Genomic DNA, 22,425 nt, shown 5'->3' on the forward strand with positions numbered 1-22,425 from the left:
AGTGAAAGAAGGAAAACACATGCCTTAGGAATTGGAGACCTGACTTTTTGATGTGAAAGGAAAGATTATTGGAAGTTATGGCCCTCAAGTTAGAGAATGAATAGTAGGCCAATGATGAAGTTAGTAGGGAGTTGGAAAACTGAACTTCAGTTTGAATTATGAACCTGACTCATTAGATCTCATGTCTCTAGAACTTAACAATAGGAAAACAATTCAAGCGTGAAATAGAAGTCTTAATACAGAATGTGAATGCCTGCTGAGTTATCCTTTATATACGCAACAATAACAAGGTTCTGTTAATGCTGAACAGTTTTTCTTATGTGCCACTAAACGACTTCCCATAATTAATGATATTATTTTGAACAGAGCTAGGGCAGGAAGCTTTTACCTCTTGAAAATTTTTCCCATGTTGCCAATTTTTCCCTTCAAGAGAAAACAAAGGTGATTGCAGGGAGCGAATAAACTCGTCGTCTTGGCAACCAGCAAACATTTCCTGTTTTATTACTGCACATCAAAGCAGCACAACACAGTGCATGCACCTGCCCAAATATGTACTTCAATATACATTGAAAAGGGCATTGTGACATCAAGCAGGGCTAACTGAGCTGTGCCAGTTATTTAATTTGGTATACGTGTGTTTGGGTTCATTCTTTTACCTTCTGAGTTAGACAGAAACCAAAAAGCTACAGAGTGTTTCCAGTTTAAAAAAATAGAAACAAAAATAAGAGAAAGAATAGAAATGAAAGAATAAAATATGATGAATAATGCAATTAAGTGAATTACTTTAAAAATGAAAGCAAAAATGACAAAATTACAAGCATGAAAACAATTTGACAGAACAAAATTAAAAGTACATTGTTTTATAAGCATATGATGGTTTGTTAGAGTATTTGGCAATATGTGCTAAGTGTTTGTAGGAGCAATGCCAGTTGCACCATTGGGTTTAATTGTAAGTTGATGCTGGGCAGCTGGTTAATGAGGATGACCTTTACCACCTGCTTACCAGTGGTGTGGCTTCTACAGTCCCTCTCTCTTCTATTCACATGTACGTTCTGTCTCTGTGAAATTGTTGCTGTATGTTATCAGCCAGTGCTTGTGCACTTATGTTTTGACTTCTTTCTTTTGTAAATATGTTTTTATGTAGCCTGCTTTATTTTTAAAGTCTATAAAGGAGTAACTTTCTTAAGCAACTCTGGTGCACTTATTATTTTGCTCTGCTAAGAAGCTGAGTGGCTCCAGCTTCAGTCCTTCTATCAGGTTTAGATTTATTGGAACATTACTGAAGGATTTTTGCCTGTGGAATACAACTTTCTTGCCTCCCATTGCAGCCCAAATTGCCCTCTGAAATGTAGCTCCTGGGGATCCCCTGTCCTCTAAAACCAGTATGGGGGAGGGGACATTTTGGGCTGCAGTGGAGGTGAGAAACTCATATTTGGGTTTCCCTGTTTCTATGTCATCTATGGTTCATACCGTCCCTTCCCCTTCCTTCTTCCTCCAAGGGGATTAGCAGATGGACGCCATTGATATATTTGCTGTCAGAACGCTGCATTTTAATGGGGTTGGTTTTAATAATATAGAGCCATTATTTAATGTTTATTGGAATTTGGTTTTACCAGTTTTAATGTGCTCTACCTATTTATCTGTACACCGCCCTGAGCCCTTCGAGGGAGGGCGGTTTATAAATATAACAATAAATAAAAAAATAAAAAATAAAATATTTTGCAGGTAGAAATCCAAGCCAGAGGATCAAGAAAGATTTATAAGTTTGATTTCTTTATTGGGTAATATCCATGAGTCTTTGTTAGGATGTTGTTAAATGCTACCTTGTTGCCTTTATACCTGCATTTTCATACAAATCCCCTTTTCCTTTAATTGAAAAAGAAAAAAATATTCTTTGTGATGGAATGATTTTTGATTCTTACAGAAATTCATGAAGATAGTCGATACTTTGAGTTTATGTGATTTCCCGTGGAAATTCAATACACTTCCAAATCCTCCTTTTGTGAAAGTGATTTTTTTCTAGAATCATTCAGATGAAATTCCTGAGACCCATCCTTGCAGTCCCTTGCTGTGTTTCTAATACAGTTTTGTATCTAGAAGGGAGTATAATTTCTCTGGAATTTTGTTTATAGATGCAAAGGATGAATTACTGACTGAAGCTTGTATTCTTTCCTATGGGTCTTATGCTTTTAACACTAACCAACACTTTTTTTCAGTCAAAATTGAAAAGATCTTTAACATAGAATTTACAATCCATTGGATACCCCTCTAGTAGTTTAATAGCCTTGGGTAATTCCCAAACTAAATCTGAAATTAAGCAAAATATTTGGGACATCAAATATCAATACCATTTAAGTTCTGCCACAAAATATCATCACTTCAAGGACCAGAAACTGATGCTGTCAAACCTTCTATCTAATTTCCTACCACAGGATAGCTGTCACTCTGGCCCATCTCAATATTCTTCCATCTGCTTTATTAGAAGGGACCACCTTGGTGGACCATTTCAGAAGCGTTTATGCCCTTGCACTACTGGGGAAATTGAAACAGTCGGACAAGAGGTGCTACTAAGTCCCTTCTTGAATGACCTGAGATAATGTTTATTATACTTACCCTCCAAAAATCCCTGGGAATACCAGAGGAATTACATACTTCCTTTCTTCGAGCAGACCTTGAATCTGAAACCTTGGACAAAGTTGTCAGATTCTGTGCAATTGCCAGACTCTATTGAGGCTCAGTGTTGATTCAGTGAGTGTTGACTTTAAAAATGTGTGTGAGCATGTGTACGTGTAAGATTGTGTATATCTGTTTTTGTAGCCACCCAGTGCAAATATGTTTTGCTCTGCCGGTTTATGACCATAATAAATGGTCATAACCTCCTCTGTTTTCTGAGTACATACATCAAAGACAAAGCTGAACATTTCATTATCACCAGGAGGTTTAAAGGTCAGACTGTTCTAATTCTCCGAATGTCACTGTCCTTACTGGCATTATTTCTTCCCTCTTTTCCCTGAAGTACAAGTTATGGTTTTGTTTTTTATATATTAATTCTGTAAATAATTTTGTATGTATTTAATGTGAGAAATGGTCATGGGGATCTATTGTTATTATTGTGATATAGGTAATGACAAGCAATTTATTGTCCTGTAATATTAACATCCGCATAATAATCTTTAAGAGTTGAATAAGTCAATATGAACTTTTATATGTCACACCCTAATAGTGAGCTTTCAGCATAACATTTCCTTCCTGATATTCTTCCAAGATGCTTAGGGTGACATGCATGGTTCTCTCACCCATTTTATCATCACAACAACCCTGTACAGTAGATTTAATTGACTCAAGGTCACTTCATGATTGGAAATATATTTAAATCTTTGTCTCCCCAGTTCTAGCGTGGTGATCTCTGGCCACATTGAATTTAGCTGTATTAGATACAAATATTTCTAGAGAAAGTAGGACTGTGAAGAAACTTTACACCATACAAGAAGAGGAGGAGGAGGAGGAGTTTGGATTTATATCCCACCTTTCTCTCCTGTAAAGAGACTCAAGACGATATACAAACTCCTTTCCCTTCCCCTCTCCCTGACAGACACCTTGTGAGGTAGGTGGGGCTGAGAGAGTTCTGAATAAACTGTGACTAACCCAATGTCACTCATCAAGAATGCAGGAGTGGGGAAACAAATTTAATTCAACAAATAAGACTCTGTCTCTCAAGTAGAAGAGTGGGGAATCAAGCCCAGTTTTCCAGATTAGAGTTCACCTGCTCTTAATTTATCATGCTGGCTCTAGGAAAAGAGGAACTACACTTTATTGACAAGAAAGAGGTAGACAAGAAATGTTTGAAGGACTGAGGAATGTGGGCTAGGTAGCCAAGAGGACACAGGTTTGTTAGATCTACAGTCTAAGATATGTCTGCACAACTTTCCTCCAATCAAGCTGAATGCAGATTATCTACCATGTATGGTATCCTGCTAGGTCCTTGATACTGATTTGTTTTTGTAACATGACAACTATAAGGTAGCAATAGAGATCAAAATACAAAAACAACAACAACAACAACGCCTTTAATGGCATATTAAAAACATTACAGTTATGAAACAAACCGATTTAGTGAAACACAATGCTAGTCCATATGGATATCATGGAGCAAAATGCGACAGTTAATTTCATACAGTGACTTCAGTTAATAGCATGTGAGTAACAATGAAGATAGCAAGGTCAATAGGTGAATTCATCTGAATAGAAGTATCCTGGTCTTTGTTCCCTTAGATTGCTATTGTCTTTAGTTGTCCTGTGTTTGGGTGCTACAGACTTCTTTGTGACTCACATGCCAGGCTACTCTATTCAGATGGCCTCACCTTTTGACCTCATAGTATATATACTCCACTTGCTTTCCATTCCTACCATCAGATCCTCTGAATATGCCAGCCACAGATGCAAGCGAAACATCAGGAGAGAATGCTGCTAGAACACGGCCATACATCCCGGAAACCACACAGCACCCCAGTGATTCTGGCCGTGAAAGCCTTCGACAGTACAATGAGTCCATTGCTGTGGAAACAAGAACACATTAAGAATAGCACATGGAGATGACCTCCTGTGAAACAATGCACAAACCTTTTAGTCAGTGTCTAATTACAAATTATAAATCACTCCTATATCCTTTTGACAAATTTATACATTTTCTCTATTCTAGATATCTATGTACAAACAATACAGAGTGGATCTCTTTTAGGTTTGGCTAATTATTAATCCTCCAAAATAATAATTAATGCATCAAATCTGTGGAGTGCTTTTTCTAAGCTGGGGAGGGGAAATGAAATGGCTTGTATAGGTCCTGTCTTTGAGGTCACAGTCAATAGAACATTTGAACTGGGACTTCCTGATTTGTAGCTTAATTTAACCAGGCATCAGGTCTCAGACTCTTTCTGCCAAGACATCACTAAATGTATACGGCCTCACATTATTGCTTTCCCTTTGCGGAAAGTTTACAAGCCATTAACTCAAATGTCTTGCAAAACAGAGTGTACTGCTTTGACACAATGCAAAACGTTTCAGACTCTGCATATAAAGGACTGCATCTGGAATACAGATTCAATACATGAAATAAAGTGCAGTCACATATAATTGGTGTGTTTCACAACTTCAGGTTTAATTACAATTTTTCATTCTTAAACTGTTCAAAAATTGCCCAAGGGATTTGGGAACTAGCCAGCGTAACACCATTGTCATCTTTTAAAAATTACCCTGGAGGCATACAGCTGAAAATTACAGACTGGCTACTGCAATGAAAGCAAATAATGAAAGGTTTCTCAGCAAGACAGATTAAATTCGTGTGGAAGCCTTAAAGTTGCATTTTTTTGCCCAGGGCCGTAAATAAGGTAGATCAAAGACAGCCTAATTGTATCAATATTACCCCAGGTGCTAATTTTATTGCTTAACACCAGCAGACAAGCAAAACATCTTTGATAAAATGATACTGGAATTGGATGAAATATTTTTTTGAAAAGTTACTTCCCCGTGGTACATAATTTATGTTCAGTTTTATAAGTAGACTCAATTGATGCAAACAAATTCACAGTGTCAAAGTACAATATGCAAAGCTTACCTTCATTTAGGCATGCTTAGAAATAAAATTAACAAGAAAAAAGAAATAACTGTGCCAACTGAGGATTGTTCTAGTTGTAGCTAGTGAGGCACTGACGGCTTTTCTCTGCTTCCACAATTCCTTCTGCTCTAACGGAGGTTCTAGGGCTCCCATTGATTGATGTCTCTGGAAATTAGCAGAATCCCCCACGGGCAGGATATTTAGTCATTTGGGCAGCCATGACCCATCACCCAGTTGCCAGTTCCTGCTACCTCTCCAAGCAGCAGCAAGAGAAAATAACATTTAAAATGGCACTCAAGTTGATCGCATGGCATCATTTCCAGGGGTTTTACACCCTTCCCTTTTCCAGAGGTGAGGCTTTAAAGGTGCAAAAAAGCAGACTACTTGATAGAGAGTTGGGCCCCTTCCACACATGCAGAATAATGTACTTTCGATTCACTTCCAATGCACTTTGAACATTTATCCAAACATTTTTGAATAAAGGCCAATAACTTTTTGAACAAATTCTTTGTATCTCTTGCCTTGTTTGTAGAGTGACTCACAATTATAACAAACTATTTCACATTCCACTTTCACATAATGAGAACTAGAAAAGTGAACTCTTTCATCTTATGTTAGTGCACAGCCAAAAGGCAAACAATAAAAACTTGTATAACAAAAAATGTTGTGAGGTATTTGTTTTTGATTTTCTTGCTTTCATTTCAACGTTTTCCACCTGCTACTGATAATGCACATACAAACAAAAGAAGGCTGAAACATTTCAGGGTATTTTCACTATATTCAGGTTTACCAGTCCGTAATCCATACAGTAAGAAAACTTTTAAGCATTATTTATTTACATTATTTATAGTCTGCCTTTCACAGAGAGACTTAAGGAGGATTACATATAGTGAGTGCATACAATCAACAAAATTGGGATGTTCAATAACTAATGCATTTGAGTATCAGAAGTCTGAATCCATCTCCCCCGTGATGGACTTTGCTTCTGGTCTAAAATAAAGAAAAGTAAAGGCCACAAGCCTCAATCATTTATCTTAATAAGTTACCAAGCACATAGTTTCAAAAGTTGACACACTGATAGCAACACTTGAATTTCATGCAATCCCTCTTCCCAGGTCACTAGAAAATAGGAAATGATACCAGCTGCTCTTCAAAGCTCATAGATAAATTAAAGCTTTTTCTCTAAATTACTATTTCCCAAATTACTAGAGGAGGAGGAGGAGTTTGGATTTATATCCCTCCTTTCTCTCCTACAGGAGACACAAAGGGGCTTACAATCTTCTTGCCCTTCCCCCCTCACAACAAACACCCTGTGAGGCAGGTGGGGCTGAGAGAGCTCCGAGAAGCTGTGACTACCCAAGGTCACCCAGCTGGCGTGTGTGGGAGAGTATAGGCTAATCTGAATTCCCCAGATAAGCCTCCACAGCTCAGGCGGCAGAGCTGGGAATCAAACCCGGTTCCTCCAGATTAGATACGCGAGCTCTTAACCTCCTACGCCACTGCTGTTCCTACTATTTCTGTCTGCTCCCCTATTAATTGCTACCCATAATTTATACCTTTTCATTTACACAGACATGCAAATTCTCTCATATAATAGCATGTAAATGCATTGTTTACAAAAAAAACTGTGAGAAATTTTCCAAGTGAATGCTAAATTATTCTACCCAGTTTGATTAAAACTGTTGACATTCTGTAAGGTTTTAATAAGTGTTTACTTGGGTGTGGGGATATTGGACTCTATAGACACATATCCTACCATGTGAAAGGGTAGCCATGGCAGTGGTGACTACTCAATTACAGTCAATCACCATGAATGACTCATTTCCATCCAATTGAAGCGCACATATGGCTTGGGGCAGGGCTTACACAAAACAGTTTTTAAAAGATGCAAACACAACAGCAGAATGTGGAGTTAATCACACTCTTGTGAGTTTTCCCTTTTCCCCCAATGATGAATAATTATAGTCACTGTATCATCTATAGCTGCCTAAGGAGTAGCAGGCCAAGGCATTGGCCACTCCCTGTGTGAGGGTCATGACTTCTGGTGACCGCAACTGTGCCGTTAACTGTTGCACGGCGATACAGGCAGTGGTGAGATTCAAATAATTTAACAACCGGTTCTGGTGGCGGGATTCAAATAGTTTAACCACTGTTTTGTTTACAAGCGCTATTTTAACAACCAGTTTTGCCGAAGTGGTGCGAACCAGCTGAATCCCAGCACTGGATACAGGCATCTGGGAAGAGGGGCAGGTATTCAGGAACAGGAGGCGGAGGAGGCGGGAGCTGGTGACATAGGAGCAAGGGGGGAGGAAAGGCAGGAGAGGTTGCCCCCCTCAGTGGGTGCCATTAACCCACCAACATTTTTCTAGCTTCTTTTGTATTTGTTTGAACAACAGGTTTTATTTCAAGTTATAATATAAAGTATGTTTAATATAAGGAATACTGTTTCTTTCAAATCATGACTTGTCTCTTTTGTTGCACTCCTGGAGAAAGACTTTTAGCAGACACTTGCCTGAATATAAAACTTTGCACCCATTATTTGATTCCATTTCACATGTATAATGTCCTTGATTAATAAATGCAATGGTTATGCTGAGGTATTTTCAGCTCTACAGTTCATGTAATGATAAATAATGTCACAGTACTTCTGCTTCTTAGTCCATGGAATTCTATGCAGTTCCATCTAAAAGCTTAATTATGTATTGTCGAAGGCTTTCATGGCCAGATTCAACTGGTTGTGGAGGGTTTTCTGGGCTGTGTGGCCATGGTCTGGTAGATCTTGTTTCTAATGTTTCGCCTGCATCTGTGGTTGGCATCTTCAGAGGTGTATCACAGAGAGAACAGACTTCTCTCTATGATACACCTCTGAAGATCAGTCAGTCAATTGATGCAACATTACACTTTTCGAGCACATAAAGCGGTTGATGCAACGCGTCTTTGCTAATTGGCTGACACCTCTGAAGATGCCAGCCACAGATGCAGGCAAAACGTTAGCAACAAGATCTACCAGATCATGGCCACACAGCCCGGAAAACTCACCACAACCAGTGCTTAATTATCTTTCCAATGATCTGCTACTAAATGTTAATGTCATGCTTCAAGGCAATTGACTTTGAGCAGTACTGAATTATTAGGAGCTCAGAACACCATAGTAGTGTTTTGTAATACTGCTGGATAGGCATCAAACTTCTACAAGAAACAATTAAGAATAGCTATAAATCTATAAAATAGAATCAGTTGCATATACTCAGCATCTGTTTTATTGTGTTCAGTAAAGCTTTGTGCTTTCTCTTGAAGAAAAACGGCCATGCAGATTTAATATTCGTGTCTTCTAAAATCATCTTCCTTATTTACTTGGCTTTATGAGTATTATTACCTTCAAGAGCAGATGTTTTAAGTTTTCAAAGTAATTGTGCCCTTGAAGTTAAACTGCTTCAGTAGTTTCCTTATATTATTTCAAAGTTTGTACCTGCTGTATTTAATTGTTTGTCTTTGCTTTATTTACTGATTCTTTTATGTCTTTGCTTTATTCTCTGTTGATTCGATTTCGAATACCTTTAATGGCATATAGATTGTTTAAGATTAGCTTAGCAAGATAATAACAGCCTTTACAACTTTACAATTTCTGACGAGTTAAAATAACACCATTTAAAAATTTAGCCACCGCTTCCAACAGCTCGTAGTTGTGGCTGTTTAAAAGATATATAACCTTCTGTTTATCTGTAATGCCTTCACTTCCATGCAGGAAGGGGATTATGTGCTTCTTCCTACCTATCTCATAAAAGGGACAATCCAACAGCATATGAGATACTGTTTCCACAGAACCCATGCCACACGGGCATTTCCTTTCTTTATGTGGGATTCCAAGGTGGCGTCCAAGGCTAAAGGAAGAAGGCAGGGCATTACACCTAGCTAAGGTGATTGCTCTACGCCACCGGGCCTCAACCAGGAGATAAAGGTACTGGGCTGCAATTAGTCTATCCATAGGTATTCCCAGAGAGATCGGGGAACAGGTTTTATTAGCTTCCTCTATCATCTGTTGAAACTCTCTGTCAAAAAGTCTCTTCTTGATAGCCCCATAGACCTCCTGCTCTGTTAGCATTAGCAGGTCCTCCAAGGAAATGCCCAACTCATTAAGTTTGGCTTCGATTTTAACCCACCACTGGGTTGTGTGGAGGATGGAGCGTCCCTGGGATGTATAGTCCAGTTCATCTCGATTAAAACAAATCCTGGCCCAAAACTTGAATGTAGTGGACCAGGCCAGAGGTTCCAGCCGATGCTGGCCTGTTTCTAAGCACAGGGCCGCATAGGGAACAGAATGGGGCAAGCCAAGGATTTTATACAGAAAGTATGACTGGACCCTTTCAACCTCTCTGCTCCATGCCCCTATCCAGATGGGGATCCCATAAAGGATTTGTTGACTCACTTTGGCATTAAATGCTCTCAACGCTGCAGGGATGTATCCTCGGCCTTTCCCATAGAGGAAGCGTATAATGGCTGAGGCACTTAATTTAGCTGCTGAGATGGCCCGGTTCCTATGTAGTGTCCAGGAGGCCCTATGATGGTAGGTAAGCCCTAGGTATTTATATGACTTCACCTGCTCGAAACTACTGTGGCCTATCCGGGCCAATTGGTGGCTTTCCATTTATGGGTAAATACCACAATTTTGGATTTATCTAAGTTAAGTTGCAAATCGTTGAGTGTGCAGTATCTCTATACAACACTCTAAAGCTCTCCTTAGTCCGACTCGTGAGCTGGAGTACAACCAAGCGCCATCAGCAAACAGAAGCGGGGGTATGGAAGTTGAGTCCAGAGTTGGACTATGTACTTGGGCCTCACTTAGTGTGGAAGCTAGATCATTAATAAAGAGCTTAAAGAGTGTAGGGGCCAATATGCAACCTTGTTTGACCCCTTTAGTAACTTGAATTTTTGGGGTTAACAACCTCCATGTTACATCTCACGTGGCAATAGGTGTTTGTGTGCAGGATCTTAATTAATTCAAGCAACCTTGGCTCTACACCTTGGCTGCTGAGTTTCTTCCAGAGAATCTCTCTATTAACAGAATCAAATGTGCCCCGGAGATCGATAAAGGCTGCATACAAGGGGCTCTTTTTCCTCTTATATTTAGTTATCAAGCAACTTAACACCAGGCAGTGGTCGAGGGTTGACTTACCCCTTTGGAATCCAATTTGTTCCTTCCCAATGACATTTTTATCAACAATCCAATCAGTTAATTTCCCAAGGAGGTATTTGGCATAAAGTTTTCCCAAGACCGAGAGAAGACTGATTGGTCTATAATTAGATGGACTGTTAGGGTCACCCTTCTTATAGATAAGGATGATAATTGAGTAGCTCCACACAGTGGGAATTATGCCTGTTTGGTTAACCATGTTAAACAATCGTGCCAATATAAGGGACCACCATTCCCTAAATACTATAAACAACTCTGGAAGAAGAGTGTCAGGACCAGCAGCTTTACCTCGTTTAAGTTGGCTTATAAGTTTCCCAATCTCAAGAGAGGACACGGGAGGCCAGGGGTTGTCAGAAGGTAGAACATGAACCAGGGTGGAATGAGAATTCTGGCACTCCCCCATTGTTTCCAAAAAAAACTCATACCATTGTGATCTTGAGATACTAGAAGAAAGGATACTGCTATCTCTAAGCCCACCAGTGACTATTTTCCAGAATCTTCTAGAGTCGTTGTCCTGTACTGATTGAATCAAGGAATTCCAGCAACGATCAATTGCCTCTTGTTGATTAGTCCGTAGTTGCAATGCTAATTATGCTTTTTAACGTAAAGTAGGATGTGGGCAGGCTATCCCATTTTTGGCTTTTATAGTTTTTGTAAATTTCCCGCAGTGAGTGTTTTATGGCCATACTCCTAGAGCAGAATTCCAACCTGCGTGGAGATTTATTGGGCAAGGATACATTCTTGCGTTGGGACTGTTGGATTAAATCCTTAATTTTTTTGGTGATGTCATCAAATTTTAAAACCATCTCATCCGGGGATGGAGCACTTAGCATATCCAACCTCAGTTGCTTCAGCTCTTGAGAGCTGAGAAGCTGTGTAATTTTGTACTCCAATGCCTCAGACCATCTAACTCTAGGAAGTAAGTGATTTGGCAAACTCACTTCAACTGTCGGCTGGGGATGGGGAGGAGTTTTATATTTTAATATAACTGAAAGAGGCAGATGGTCACTTAAATGGTGGAATAATACCTGGAATTCACCTACATATTCAAAAAGGTTGGGGGATATTAAAATATAATCAACCACACTACTCCCCTTCCTAATGGCAAAGGTGACCTCTCCAGAGCTACTAAATTGAGTAAGTCCATTTAATATGCATAGATTGTTCTGTATGGCAAAAGAAATTAGCTCTTTCCCAGCTATATTTGAGTTATTATCTTTGGAGAACCTAGGAAGTGAGAAGAACCAGGGAAGGGTATCAAGTTCAAGCCCCAAGGGTGTATATTCTCTGTTGAAATATCAATTTCACAATGAGCCTATAATAAATAGTGTATTTTTCTCACACTATTGCTTTACCATCGCATGTGGCCCTTTTCTGTTTCTGAATCATTATGCCAGACTCCAGAAATTAACTGGAAATATAGAAGAGGAGGAGGAGGAGGAGGAGGAGGAGGAGGAGGAGGAGAGGCGGCTTGGGGTGGGACAACTCCAGCCTCACCCACTCCCTCTATCACTGGGGATGGGCTTAGGGGAGGGGAGTTTTAGGACCAATGGGTTGCTGCCTGCCCAAGACCCTACTTACCCTGACCCTCCCCACATCAAGCATTATAGTGTTCCTTTCCTGCTGGCCTCAAAAAGTCACTAAAGCCTATTCCGCCCTTTGCCCTTCCTGGTTCCCACAAGCAGTGAGGAACAAGCCATCAGCTGTGGCAGGTTCCATGGCTCCTCTGCCACACTTGTTTCCCTCTGCCTCTGCCCTCAGGGGTGGTCTGCTGGTTGACCCCTGGCCTGCCCATCATCTCTGGGCCTTGAGGGAGTTGGGAGCTGCTCCAGCAGTGTCAAGATGGGTTTCTGCAGTCCTCTTTTGAGGGCACTCCCGTCACAGTGTGAAAACATCTGTCTCCTTAGAGATAAGTGTGTGGGTGGGAGGTCTGACCCTGGACATGGGCATAGAGAGTTTAAATAAGGAACTGTTTTCTTTCACAAAAATAAGGGAAAAGATAATAAAAGAAAATGAAAATGACAGCTTTCACTGACATTTTCTCTTCTTTCCTTGGGCATATCATCATTCTTCATCTTGTCTGTCCTCCCATTCCTTTTTAATTTTAACTTTTGTTTTATCCAGCCTGATTAAGAATTTTCATGAGTTCCAAAACTTACATATGATTTGTATAAGTTGGTCCTAACAAAGGTATGGCAGAGATTTTGTTCTTCCTTTTTCTTCCTTTGTACTTCCCTTTCTCCATCCTATCTTCTTTGCTTTCCCTTTGTTCTCATTATAAAAAGTTTCAGTATGTATGTTCACAGACTAGAATGCCCTCACCACATCCCCACAGGGGCACATGTCCGGTGCATAGCACCCCTTGTATCCCCTTGGAGCTAAGCCTCTGCTGCCAGCTTAAGTGGTGCTGACACCAGTGGGGAGAACAATTTGGGATGTGGGTGGATGCTGTGGAGCTCCACTGAACCCAACCCAGGAAAGCCTGTGCCCTGCAGAGCTACACCACCCTAAAACTGGATGCTGGCATGACTGGGGCAAGGGGTGTTTTGGGGGGTGGAGTTGATTTTAGTTGGCTTTTGAGTGGGGAATGCCCCCAGTGCAGGTCTCAGATTCAGGCGGCATAAGTCCTTTTTGCCCTATGGAGGCTTTCATGCAGCTGGGGATTTTTTGGAGTTTGCTCCCTTCTTACACCACCTGGAAGCCATCTGGATTGGGCAGTTGATTTTGCACATATTTGTAATAGTTTAACAATCAATTGAAGATCCAGCCCCGGATGGATATTTTTATCAGTGTTCTTGAAATCCTGATATGTTGTCAATTCTCTCTTTCATGCATTCTAAATAGACTTGCAAATTAATTTTATTAGCATTGTTGGTATTCTCATGATATGTTTCACATTTATTCTTGAAACACATTCAATGTTTTACTCATAAAGGACATCAAATAAAGTACCAAAGAAAGTTTGACAATGTAATTGGGTGAGAAAATAGCATCGGGATATTGAGACCATTTGATTTCAAGCAATTTAAAACTTCAGCAAAGCTTGCCTCAGACTGATAATTGTCAGACTTCACCTCATGCTGCCGGGGATACTATTTAAATAGAATTAGATCAACAACACTGAATAAATATTCCAATGTTTTTTCTTCTGCAGCCATTCCCAATTCACTACACTATGCATATGTATTAAGGGCGGGGAAGAAACAGGCAATTTAAACAATTTCAGTGGTGGGATCCAAAAATTTTAGTAACAGGTTCCCATGGTGGTGGGATTCAAACTCTGGCGTAGCACCAATGGGGCTGGGCGGGGCACGACAGGGCGTGGCCGGGCATTCCAGGGGCGGGGCATTCCTGGGCGGGGCTATGGCAAGGATGCAGCCGCTGCGCCGGTCCTTGGATGGGAAACGAATGCACACAGCTGCAGGCTGCCACGCACGCCGGTGCACCTCCTGCTAGACTGCTTCAAGTTCTGCATGCTACTGCTGAGAGGAGGGGCATAACTAACACAAAAATCACGTGGCAAAATCACCAATTAGTAACCCCCTCTCGGGACACACAAATAATTAGTAACCTACTCTCGGGAACCTTTGAGAGCCTGCTGGATCCCACCTCTGCTTGTGGTCTTCTTTGCATTGAGCATACATTCCCACCCCCCACCCCATGTTTGATTCTTAGTTACACACGTTTCCCCCACTTCGGCAGTCATTCCATCTTCAGATCAGAAAATCCCTGTGGTTTCCCAAAGCTCTGAAAGTGTTACTTTTCCTCTCCCTTCTCAGGAAAAGCAAAACAGATCAGTAAGTGTTTAGCTTTCTTTGAATTTTCTCATTCCTCCCTACCTTCCCTTTCCCCACACCATAGAAGTTCCCCCCTCTCTTCGGGCCACTATTTCAGAAGGATCAGAAGAGCTTTTCTTTTTTTTTAAAAAAAATCATGCTAAACATTTATCACAAGAGTGATAGACTCAGTGAAATTGACAAGAAATGGACATGATCTAGCAAGCTAATGTTAGATTAAAGTTGGCAGGGGGCAATTGCCCCAAATAGGTGCTGCATGGAAAGAACCAGGATGTGGCAGGCAGACAAAATGGTACATCAGATCACCCAGGGATGCTTCTCAGAGGGAGAAACCATGTGTGAACAAAAGGGTGGGGGAGCCCACCGCCAAGCAAACAGCTGCAGAGTAAGTAGTGCATGCATAAATGGCCAGAATAAGTTGTTTCTATTTCTTATCTGCTGTTTTAGGAGGAAAGGCCAAGCCTGAGAAGTAAGGCAGGAAGAAAATAAGCTTAGATGTGGGAAATCTCTCATCATAATCCTAACCACCATTAAGGTTGCTAACCCCCAGTAGTGGTTGGGAATCTCTCGGAATTACAGCTGGCCTCCAATCATCAGAGATAAGTTCCCCTAAAGAAAATGGCAACCTTGGCAGGTGGACTCCATAACATTATACCTCTCTGAGGCATAATACCATCCACCTTCCCAGACCCCACCCTCTCCAAGCTCCCACCCCTATTTCCCAACCTAGAGATGGCAACTCTAACCACTGTGAATCCATTCCTTGGCAATTCAAACCCTCTTGGACCTTCTGCATACTAATGATGAATTATAAGACTGAGCCACAATCTCTTCTCAATGTTTGATTCCTTTATGAATCTATAATTATTTACTTTCTATGAGTCTGACTTTTGACAGTTATAATAAAGAACAGAAAAGGAAGAGTAGCTTGTACATTTTTCACCATGGGCAAAAAAGAAAACACCAACTTAGTTATAACAGGAGAGGAATTTGACAGGTAAAGTTAAAATTCATAACAATTTTTACTGATGGTATTGGCCAGTTGTTTCTAGAAAATTCCCCAGTGCCTGACAAATCTAAAGCCTTCCTCCCATCACCACAGTTAGACCCTTGATTTCTGCCTGCCTTACTGGCCCTGTGTGTAGAATCAGTAGCACTTTTGAGAATTGGTACCATTGAGGTTCTGTCCTTTAACTTTCTTTCTAGGAACCTAAATTTTTCGTCCAGGACAACACAACTACATTTCCAAGTGTCATTGGTGCCAATGTGATTATGACTAACTGAACTCCCCCGCCTCTAGCACTATCTATCAACCTATCTAAGCAGCATGTGATGTACACAACTTTCACACCAGGCAGGCAAGTAGCACGTAATCAAAGTGCTGGTTATATATCCCACTGTCTATATTCCTAATAATCCAATCACCCACTACCAAATGCCCACTTCTCCCCAACCTTAGAGGGATATCCTTGATATGAGAGAATATTGGCCCATCACTCAAGGAAGGGGTCCTGTCTAAAGGAACACATCCCTCCTCTTCAGACTGCTACACTCCAACTTTGATAATTGCACTCTCAACAACAGCAGAAGAGCCATCACGCAGGATTAGGATTGTTCTTGACCCCCAAATGATTACAAATGGACAATGATTACAAATAATATGAGTTATGAGACATGAATAGACCCTAAAGTATTGTTACTTGGGTTTCAAAATAGTGAGTCAGACTGGGTGGTAGAGAATTGTTAATAATAACAGTGAGAAAGTTGTGTGCATTCCATGTGTGGAAATCTAAAGCTGCACCAGCATTTATTGATTGGTACAACTAAATTAACTTATTACAGAAGAGAAGAGAATCCCAATCAAATAAATTTGGCTGAATCCCTACTGAAAATTAAATACAGATACAACCAGGTTTCAAAATAAACTGCACCTTTTCATTGAGGTTTCAACAGAGGCATAGCTCCAAGGGGATGGGGGGGTGCGATGCACCAGGCGTGCGCCCCTGTGGGGTGTGGTGAGGGCATTCCGGCAGAGGCGTTCCTCCCATTGGGCAAAGTGGGCAGTTGCCCAGGGCGCAGCCCTGTGGGGGGCGCAAAAACTGCAGGTTCGTTTGTGGAATTTTTTGTATTTTCAGTGTTTTTCCATTTTTGGCCTGCAGAGGGCGCAGTTTTTAGGCTAGCAACTCCAACATTTCAGGGATGTTTTGGGAGACTCTCCTGATGCTATCACCCAGGTTTGGTGAGGTTTGGTTTTGGGAGTCCAAAGTTATGGACTCTCAAAGGGGGTGCCCCATCCCCCATTGTTTCCAATGGGAGCTAATAGGAGGTGAAGCTACACCTTTGTAGGTCGATAACTTTGGACCCCCTGAACCAAACTTCACCAAACCTGGGAGGTATCATCAGGAGAGTCTTTTACAGATACCACCCAGGTTTTGTGAAGTTTGGTCCAAGGGGTCCAAAGCTATGGACTCCCAAAGGGAGTGCCCCATCATCCATTGTTTCCAATGGGAGCTAACAGAAGATGGGGCTACACCTTTGAGGGTCCATAACTTTGGAACCCCTGAACCAAACTTCACCAAACCTGGGTGGTATCATTAGGAGAGTCTCCTAAAGATATCCTGAAAGTTTGGTGCTGATAGCTTAACAATTGCACCCCTGACAGCAGGCACTCTTCAAATTTCCCCAGATTTTCCTTTTAAATCCCCCCCCCTTTGACATGGATTTAAAGGGAGAATCTGTGGTCCCCAGTTTTAACATTGAAGGTGATGCTGTTTGAGGGTGGGGGAAAATCAACCCCAAAATAGCATCACTTTCAATGTTGTTTAAACTGGGAACCCCATTTTCTCCCTTTAAGGTGGATCTAAAAGGAGAATCTGGGCTCCCTAGTTTAAACACCATTGAAAATGATGCTGTCTGGGGGTGGATTCCAGCATCACTTGTTTAAACTAAGGAGCCCAGATTCTCCTTTTAAATCCACCTTAAAGGGAGTATCCGGGGTCCCCAGTTAAATAACATTGAAAGTGATACTGTTTCCCCCAATTGGGGGGACTGAATACAAAACCATAAAATGTTTTCATAGCAGTATGTTTCAAAATGTTTTCAAAAAATATTTCTGCTGTGTGGCATGGCTTATTGCTGTGTTCAGATTTGTGAGTTGGGGCATGTTCTATAATGTGATGGTGACTTTGAAACAACCTGGTGTAAAAAATCATTGCTTGGTCACAGTGGGGGAGGGTGGCTGCCCATGGGGAGATGCCAAACTCCAGTTTGCCTAGATACGCCACTGGGCGTAGCTACAAGGGTGTGTGTGTGTGTTCCATTGGGCACGCGCCTGGGGGGGCATCAAACGCAAGTTTTGCCCAGGGCTCCAGTTTGCCTAGTTACGCCACTGCATTCCAGGGGTGTGGCAGGGGTGTTCTGAGGTGGGGGTGTTCCAAGGTGGGGGCGTTCCGGGGCAGGACAGGGGCAGAGGATGCACCAGCGCACCGGGCACTTTCACCCCTTGCTATGCTTCTGGATTTCAACCTCTCCACTACAGCATGTTTCTAGTGAAAGCATCTATGCCTATCTCGGTTTCAAAGAATGTGACAATGCCCACTTACACGCGATCGGCTTGGAGGGTCTATCCTGATTGGTTGTCATGCTGTGTAGGAGCAGGAACTTTTTTTGTGAGCACATAAACATGTATGTGTGATACGCAGCTTTTTTTCTGATTGACCCCTTGTGTCCATGTTTTACCAGTTCCCATTCTCTTCTGCCCACATTAGAGCAGCTTGCGCTCCCTCGTCCACATGTTTCAACAATAGCCTCAGCCGAGCGAAACAGAAAAAGCCAAGCGAATCAAAAAAATTGGCTGTAAGGCATTTGCGTCACTCTGTATGGCAGGAAATTAGACCACATTAGACCCCTGAATCTCCCCACTGATCTGGATTGGAGATGTGTTTTTTTTAAAGGTTCACGTTCATGCAGGTTCGGGAAAAAACATGAGATGGGGAAGGGGGGGAGCACCAGAACCACAATGAATCTGTGTTCGGCGGTTCAGCTATGGGGAGTTCTTTGTGAAACCTGGATATTTCGGGTGAGTATCCCGGGATTAATCGGCAGGGGGATATCACCTTTGTTAAAAACTGAACATTGTTTGCTGAGTCTTTGAGAATGTATATATTGCTATCTCTGTACGTATTTAAACATATATATTGTTATTCATAATTTTAGTAGAACATGAATTTAAAAAAATTATTTGGCTGATGGCCTTTCCATGCTAGCATTATATAGGGGAGAGCTACAGGCCAACAGGATATCCAGCATCTGCTTTGGCTCCAGAAGACTTTATGTTTGTTCACAGATGTATGGCAAAAAATATATATTCTCAAATGGAATCCCAGATCTCTCTTGTTCAGTGATTCGTAATTTGAATAAGGGTTAGCACTTAGTTACCATTCTTTTCTTCCCTATTTGAACATATATTGGTTAATATCATAGGATAATTGTCCATGCTGCAGTAATACAAATGATGCAAGCTGCCCTTAGTCCTGATAAATGTGTGTTTTGCTACATGGCGAACTGCATGGCATTTAACCGCAATTTGGCACAGGTGTTTGTATGATATGATCCTAAATGTGACAACAGAAAGGTTATCAGAAATGCCACACAAAGGAAGGGTTCTGTTGTTGTGTCAAAATGATATAACTCTGTATCAACATTATGTATGCATGACACTCTTCTTCAGTGGAGGAATAACAGGCAACTTATTGCTCCATAAAAGATAGCCTCGGTCTTTGAAACATAAGTTTGCTCCCTCCTTTATATCACCTTTTCACTCAAGTGCAGGCAAAGGAAATAACCATCCATTATGTCATTTTACTGTTGAACACAAAGACTGTGCATTCAAACAGTCTTTTGCATAGGTTACTCTAAGGGTGTATTTCTGCTTCATTCAAAAATTGCAGGGCTCATGCATATAAATTATCCATCTTTGTATAAGTGTCAGTAACGATTACAGTCATCTTCGCCAGAAGATGTGCATGAAAAATGTCTTCTTCTGAAATGTTCCAGAGTCCTCAGTATGCTTAGAATGCTAAATGGTATATATAGAGAAGAGTATTTAATCATTTGATGTCTCCAAAGCTTTAAATGCACAAAACAACCTACCCTCTCGCAGCAAGAGAGAGTCTTGTGAAAAAAAATAGCATTCTGAAAGCTTGGCAGATGCAAATGTCCATCTGGACCCATTCCCATTGTTGAGCTGCCTGGATTCTGTTTCTAAAGCGGCCAAGCATTACATACAATTAGAAACTCATCCGAGCTGGATTAGATTCAATAGTCGCCACCCAGGAAAAAAGGTTATATGCCAAAAGTTCTCATTTCTCCAAAATGAATGTGACTTAATTTGGTTTTATGCATGGCAAAGGTATGTAGCTCAATATGTAGCAATGCAGTTAAAGTTTAGCACACTGTCTTTAAATTTTTTTTAATGAGAACTAAATGTTATGCATACCTACTAACATTTGGACTGTGTCAGTAATTTACAAAAAATGTGACCAGAAAGAAAGAAAAGTAATATAGCTGGATACTTCTGGATGAATTTTTATGTTTTAATTTCTACCACAACAGACATTTCACTAAGGCTCATTCCGCACATGCAGAATAATGCACTTTCAAACCGCTTTCAGTGCTCTTTGAAGCTGTGTGGAATGGCAAAATCCACTTTCAAACAGTTGTGAAAGTGGTTTGAAAACGCATTATTTTGCATGTGCGGAAAGGGCCTTAGATAAAATAATGACAGTGTCCCATCACAAGTGTACGTGTGGATGATGGACTGTACATTACATTGTTAGAAATGTCACAGAGGAAAACTTTCTAAAGATGACACTTGGTAGCTATAATCAGTTTTTCAATATCACATTCATTTTGTCCACGTAAAATCTTGAAGTAGCCATTTTCTCCCCAGGTCGTTCCCCAGGAATTTGCAACAATCTAGGGAGGTAGGAAAAAGAGACATAACACATTATTTAGTTACATATTTATACCCCATTCAATGCAGCTTTCTACCTTGTTCTCCCTTCCTCCAATTAATCTTCACAACAATTCTATAAGTAGGTTAGAATATGACCAGTCCAGGTGTTCCAGTCAGCTTCCATAGGAGAGGAGGGACACCAAGCACCATCTGCTACATTCTACAGTCTACTCTAGACCAATACTCTAGTCTCTATACTACACTGGATGTCAGTGTTCAAATTGTAACATCACAATGAAAAAAAAAGACAGGATACATCCACAACCTAAAGATAAGATAGTGGAGTCCTCCAAATTGGTCAGCACTTTCCCATGCGTCTTACAGGAAACTACTTTACAATATGCCTGACTAGTAGAACATCTAGTCTACAGAACCATCTACCTTGACAGCAAGTTAGACTTTAAAAGATGCCACCACTGTGCTGCTTTCCTTGACGTCAAGTAGAAATATGTAGTACATTTTCAAAGTATTTACCTGCAACTGACCAATGGCATAAAGCAAGTGTACAAGAGAAATAGGTTCCCACCGTTAATCAGCCTGTGCAGGCAGTTATATAAAGCTGAAGAAGGGTAGGTGGAGAGTGGGCATTTACCTTCTTCCCCTGATGTTTCAGAGAAGAAAAAGAAGAAGAGTTTGGATTTATTTCCCACCTTTCTCCTGCAAGTTGACTCAAGGTGGCTTACAAGTTCCTTTCCCTTCCTCTCTCCACAACAGACACCTTGTGAGGTACGTGGGGTTATGAGAGTTCCAAAGAACTGTGACTAGCACAAAATCACCCAGCAGGAATGTAGGAGTGCAGAAACACATCTGGTTCACCAGATAAGCCTCCACAACTCAAGTGGCACAGCAGGGAATCAAACCCAGTTCTCCACAGATTAGAATCCACCTGCTCTTAACCACTACACCACGCTGGCTCTTGAGCAAAATCAATCTGTGCAAGTTGCTTTCCTTTTTTACTAAAAGGAGAAGAAAAATTTAACCCTGTATTCTTTTACCCATGGGCAAAAATACAAGAAAGGTGACTTTAAGTAATAAAAGGACCACACAGGAAGGAGTAGCAGCCTCTCATTTGGCTTTTAAATAAAACCCACTGTGGACAAAGCATAGAGATCCACATAATATGTCATTTGAGCCTCACCCTGGCACTGAGTCACTTGGTACCCTCATCAGAATTTTCATTTGTTCAGTAGATTTCATGGACTAAAAGTGACCATGCCTTTGCTAACACAGGGAGAAGGCAAAAAGATTCTGAGAGAAACTCTCATTGATGCTAATCCAGGAACTATGTGTGGGAATATGGTCCTGCCATGGAAGAAACAAAGTGAGGAATGGGGTAATGGAGGAGCTCTAACAGTCTGGAAGAATGTAGTATTCTTTAAAATCCATCTAAATCTATTTTGCTCATGTTGGCTGCAACCACCTTTTTTATTGGTTTCAATGAGGTTTTATCACAACTCTTCTCGGTTGCAAAGCTTGACTTACCCAATATTTCTGCCTTTGCTCTTCTGCATCTTGTAACACACCCCACCTATTCAAAGAGTTGGCATTAGTGAAATATGCTACATTTAATAGTTTTATATTTACAGGGCGTGGGGAAGAACACAAGCAAAACTAACATAAACGAGAGAATTTCAATGAATGTTGTTTTTCCTGTAAACAACCAATATGCACCATAACAAGCAGAAGTGCAAGTGTTAAAGCCTTTGGAGGATGTCTCTGCTATGCTGACTGAGAAGTGCATTTTCAGTGTCAACATCGAATATGGTGCACACTATTGAGACATCTCCTGCCTGTCACTAAAACACCTAAT

General features: G+C 40.9%; 2 protein-coding genes across 3 annotated transcripts in view; both read right to left on the bottom strand.

Annotated features, from left to right (window-relative positions):
- Window positions 1-22,425, bottom strand: part of LRRC1 (leucine rich repeat containing 1) — a 462,254-nt gene that overhangs the window by 202,084 nt on the left and 237,745 nt on the right. The window lies entirely within an intron of this gene.
- The window catches only part of TINAG (tubulointerstitial nephritis antigen), a 45,395-nt gene continuing 43,144 nt past the window's right edge, over window positions 20,175-22,425 (bottom strand). The window contains exons 10-12 of one of the 2 annotated variants that reach the window (XM_048497131.1): window positions 22,098-22,143; window positions 20,365-20,575; window positions 20,175-20,220 (exon numbers count right to left, since the gene is read on the bottom strand). In XM_048497131.1, coding sequence (XP_048353088.1) covers window positions 20,459-20,575; window positions 22,098-22,143 — 163 coding nt within the window. In that variant the 3' untranslated portion in view covers window positions 20,175-20,220; window positions 20,365-20,458. Of the gene's footprint in view, window positions 20,221-20,364; window positions 20,576-22,097; window positions 22,144-22,425 lie in introns of those variants that run through there. The other variant, XM_048497140.1, reaches the window with a different exon arrangement.

The sequence above is a fragment of the Sphaerodactylus townsendi genome, linkage group LG01, assembly GCF_021028975.2.
Source record: "Sphaerodactylus townsendi isolate TG3544 linkage group LG01, MPM_Stown_v2.3, whole genome shotgun sequence".
NCBI classification, from domain to species: domain Eukaryota; kingdom Metazoa; phylum Chordata; class Lepidosauria; order Squamata; family Sphaerodactylidae; genus Sphaerodactylus; species Sphaerodactylus townsendi.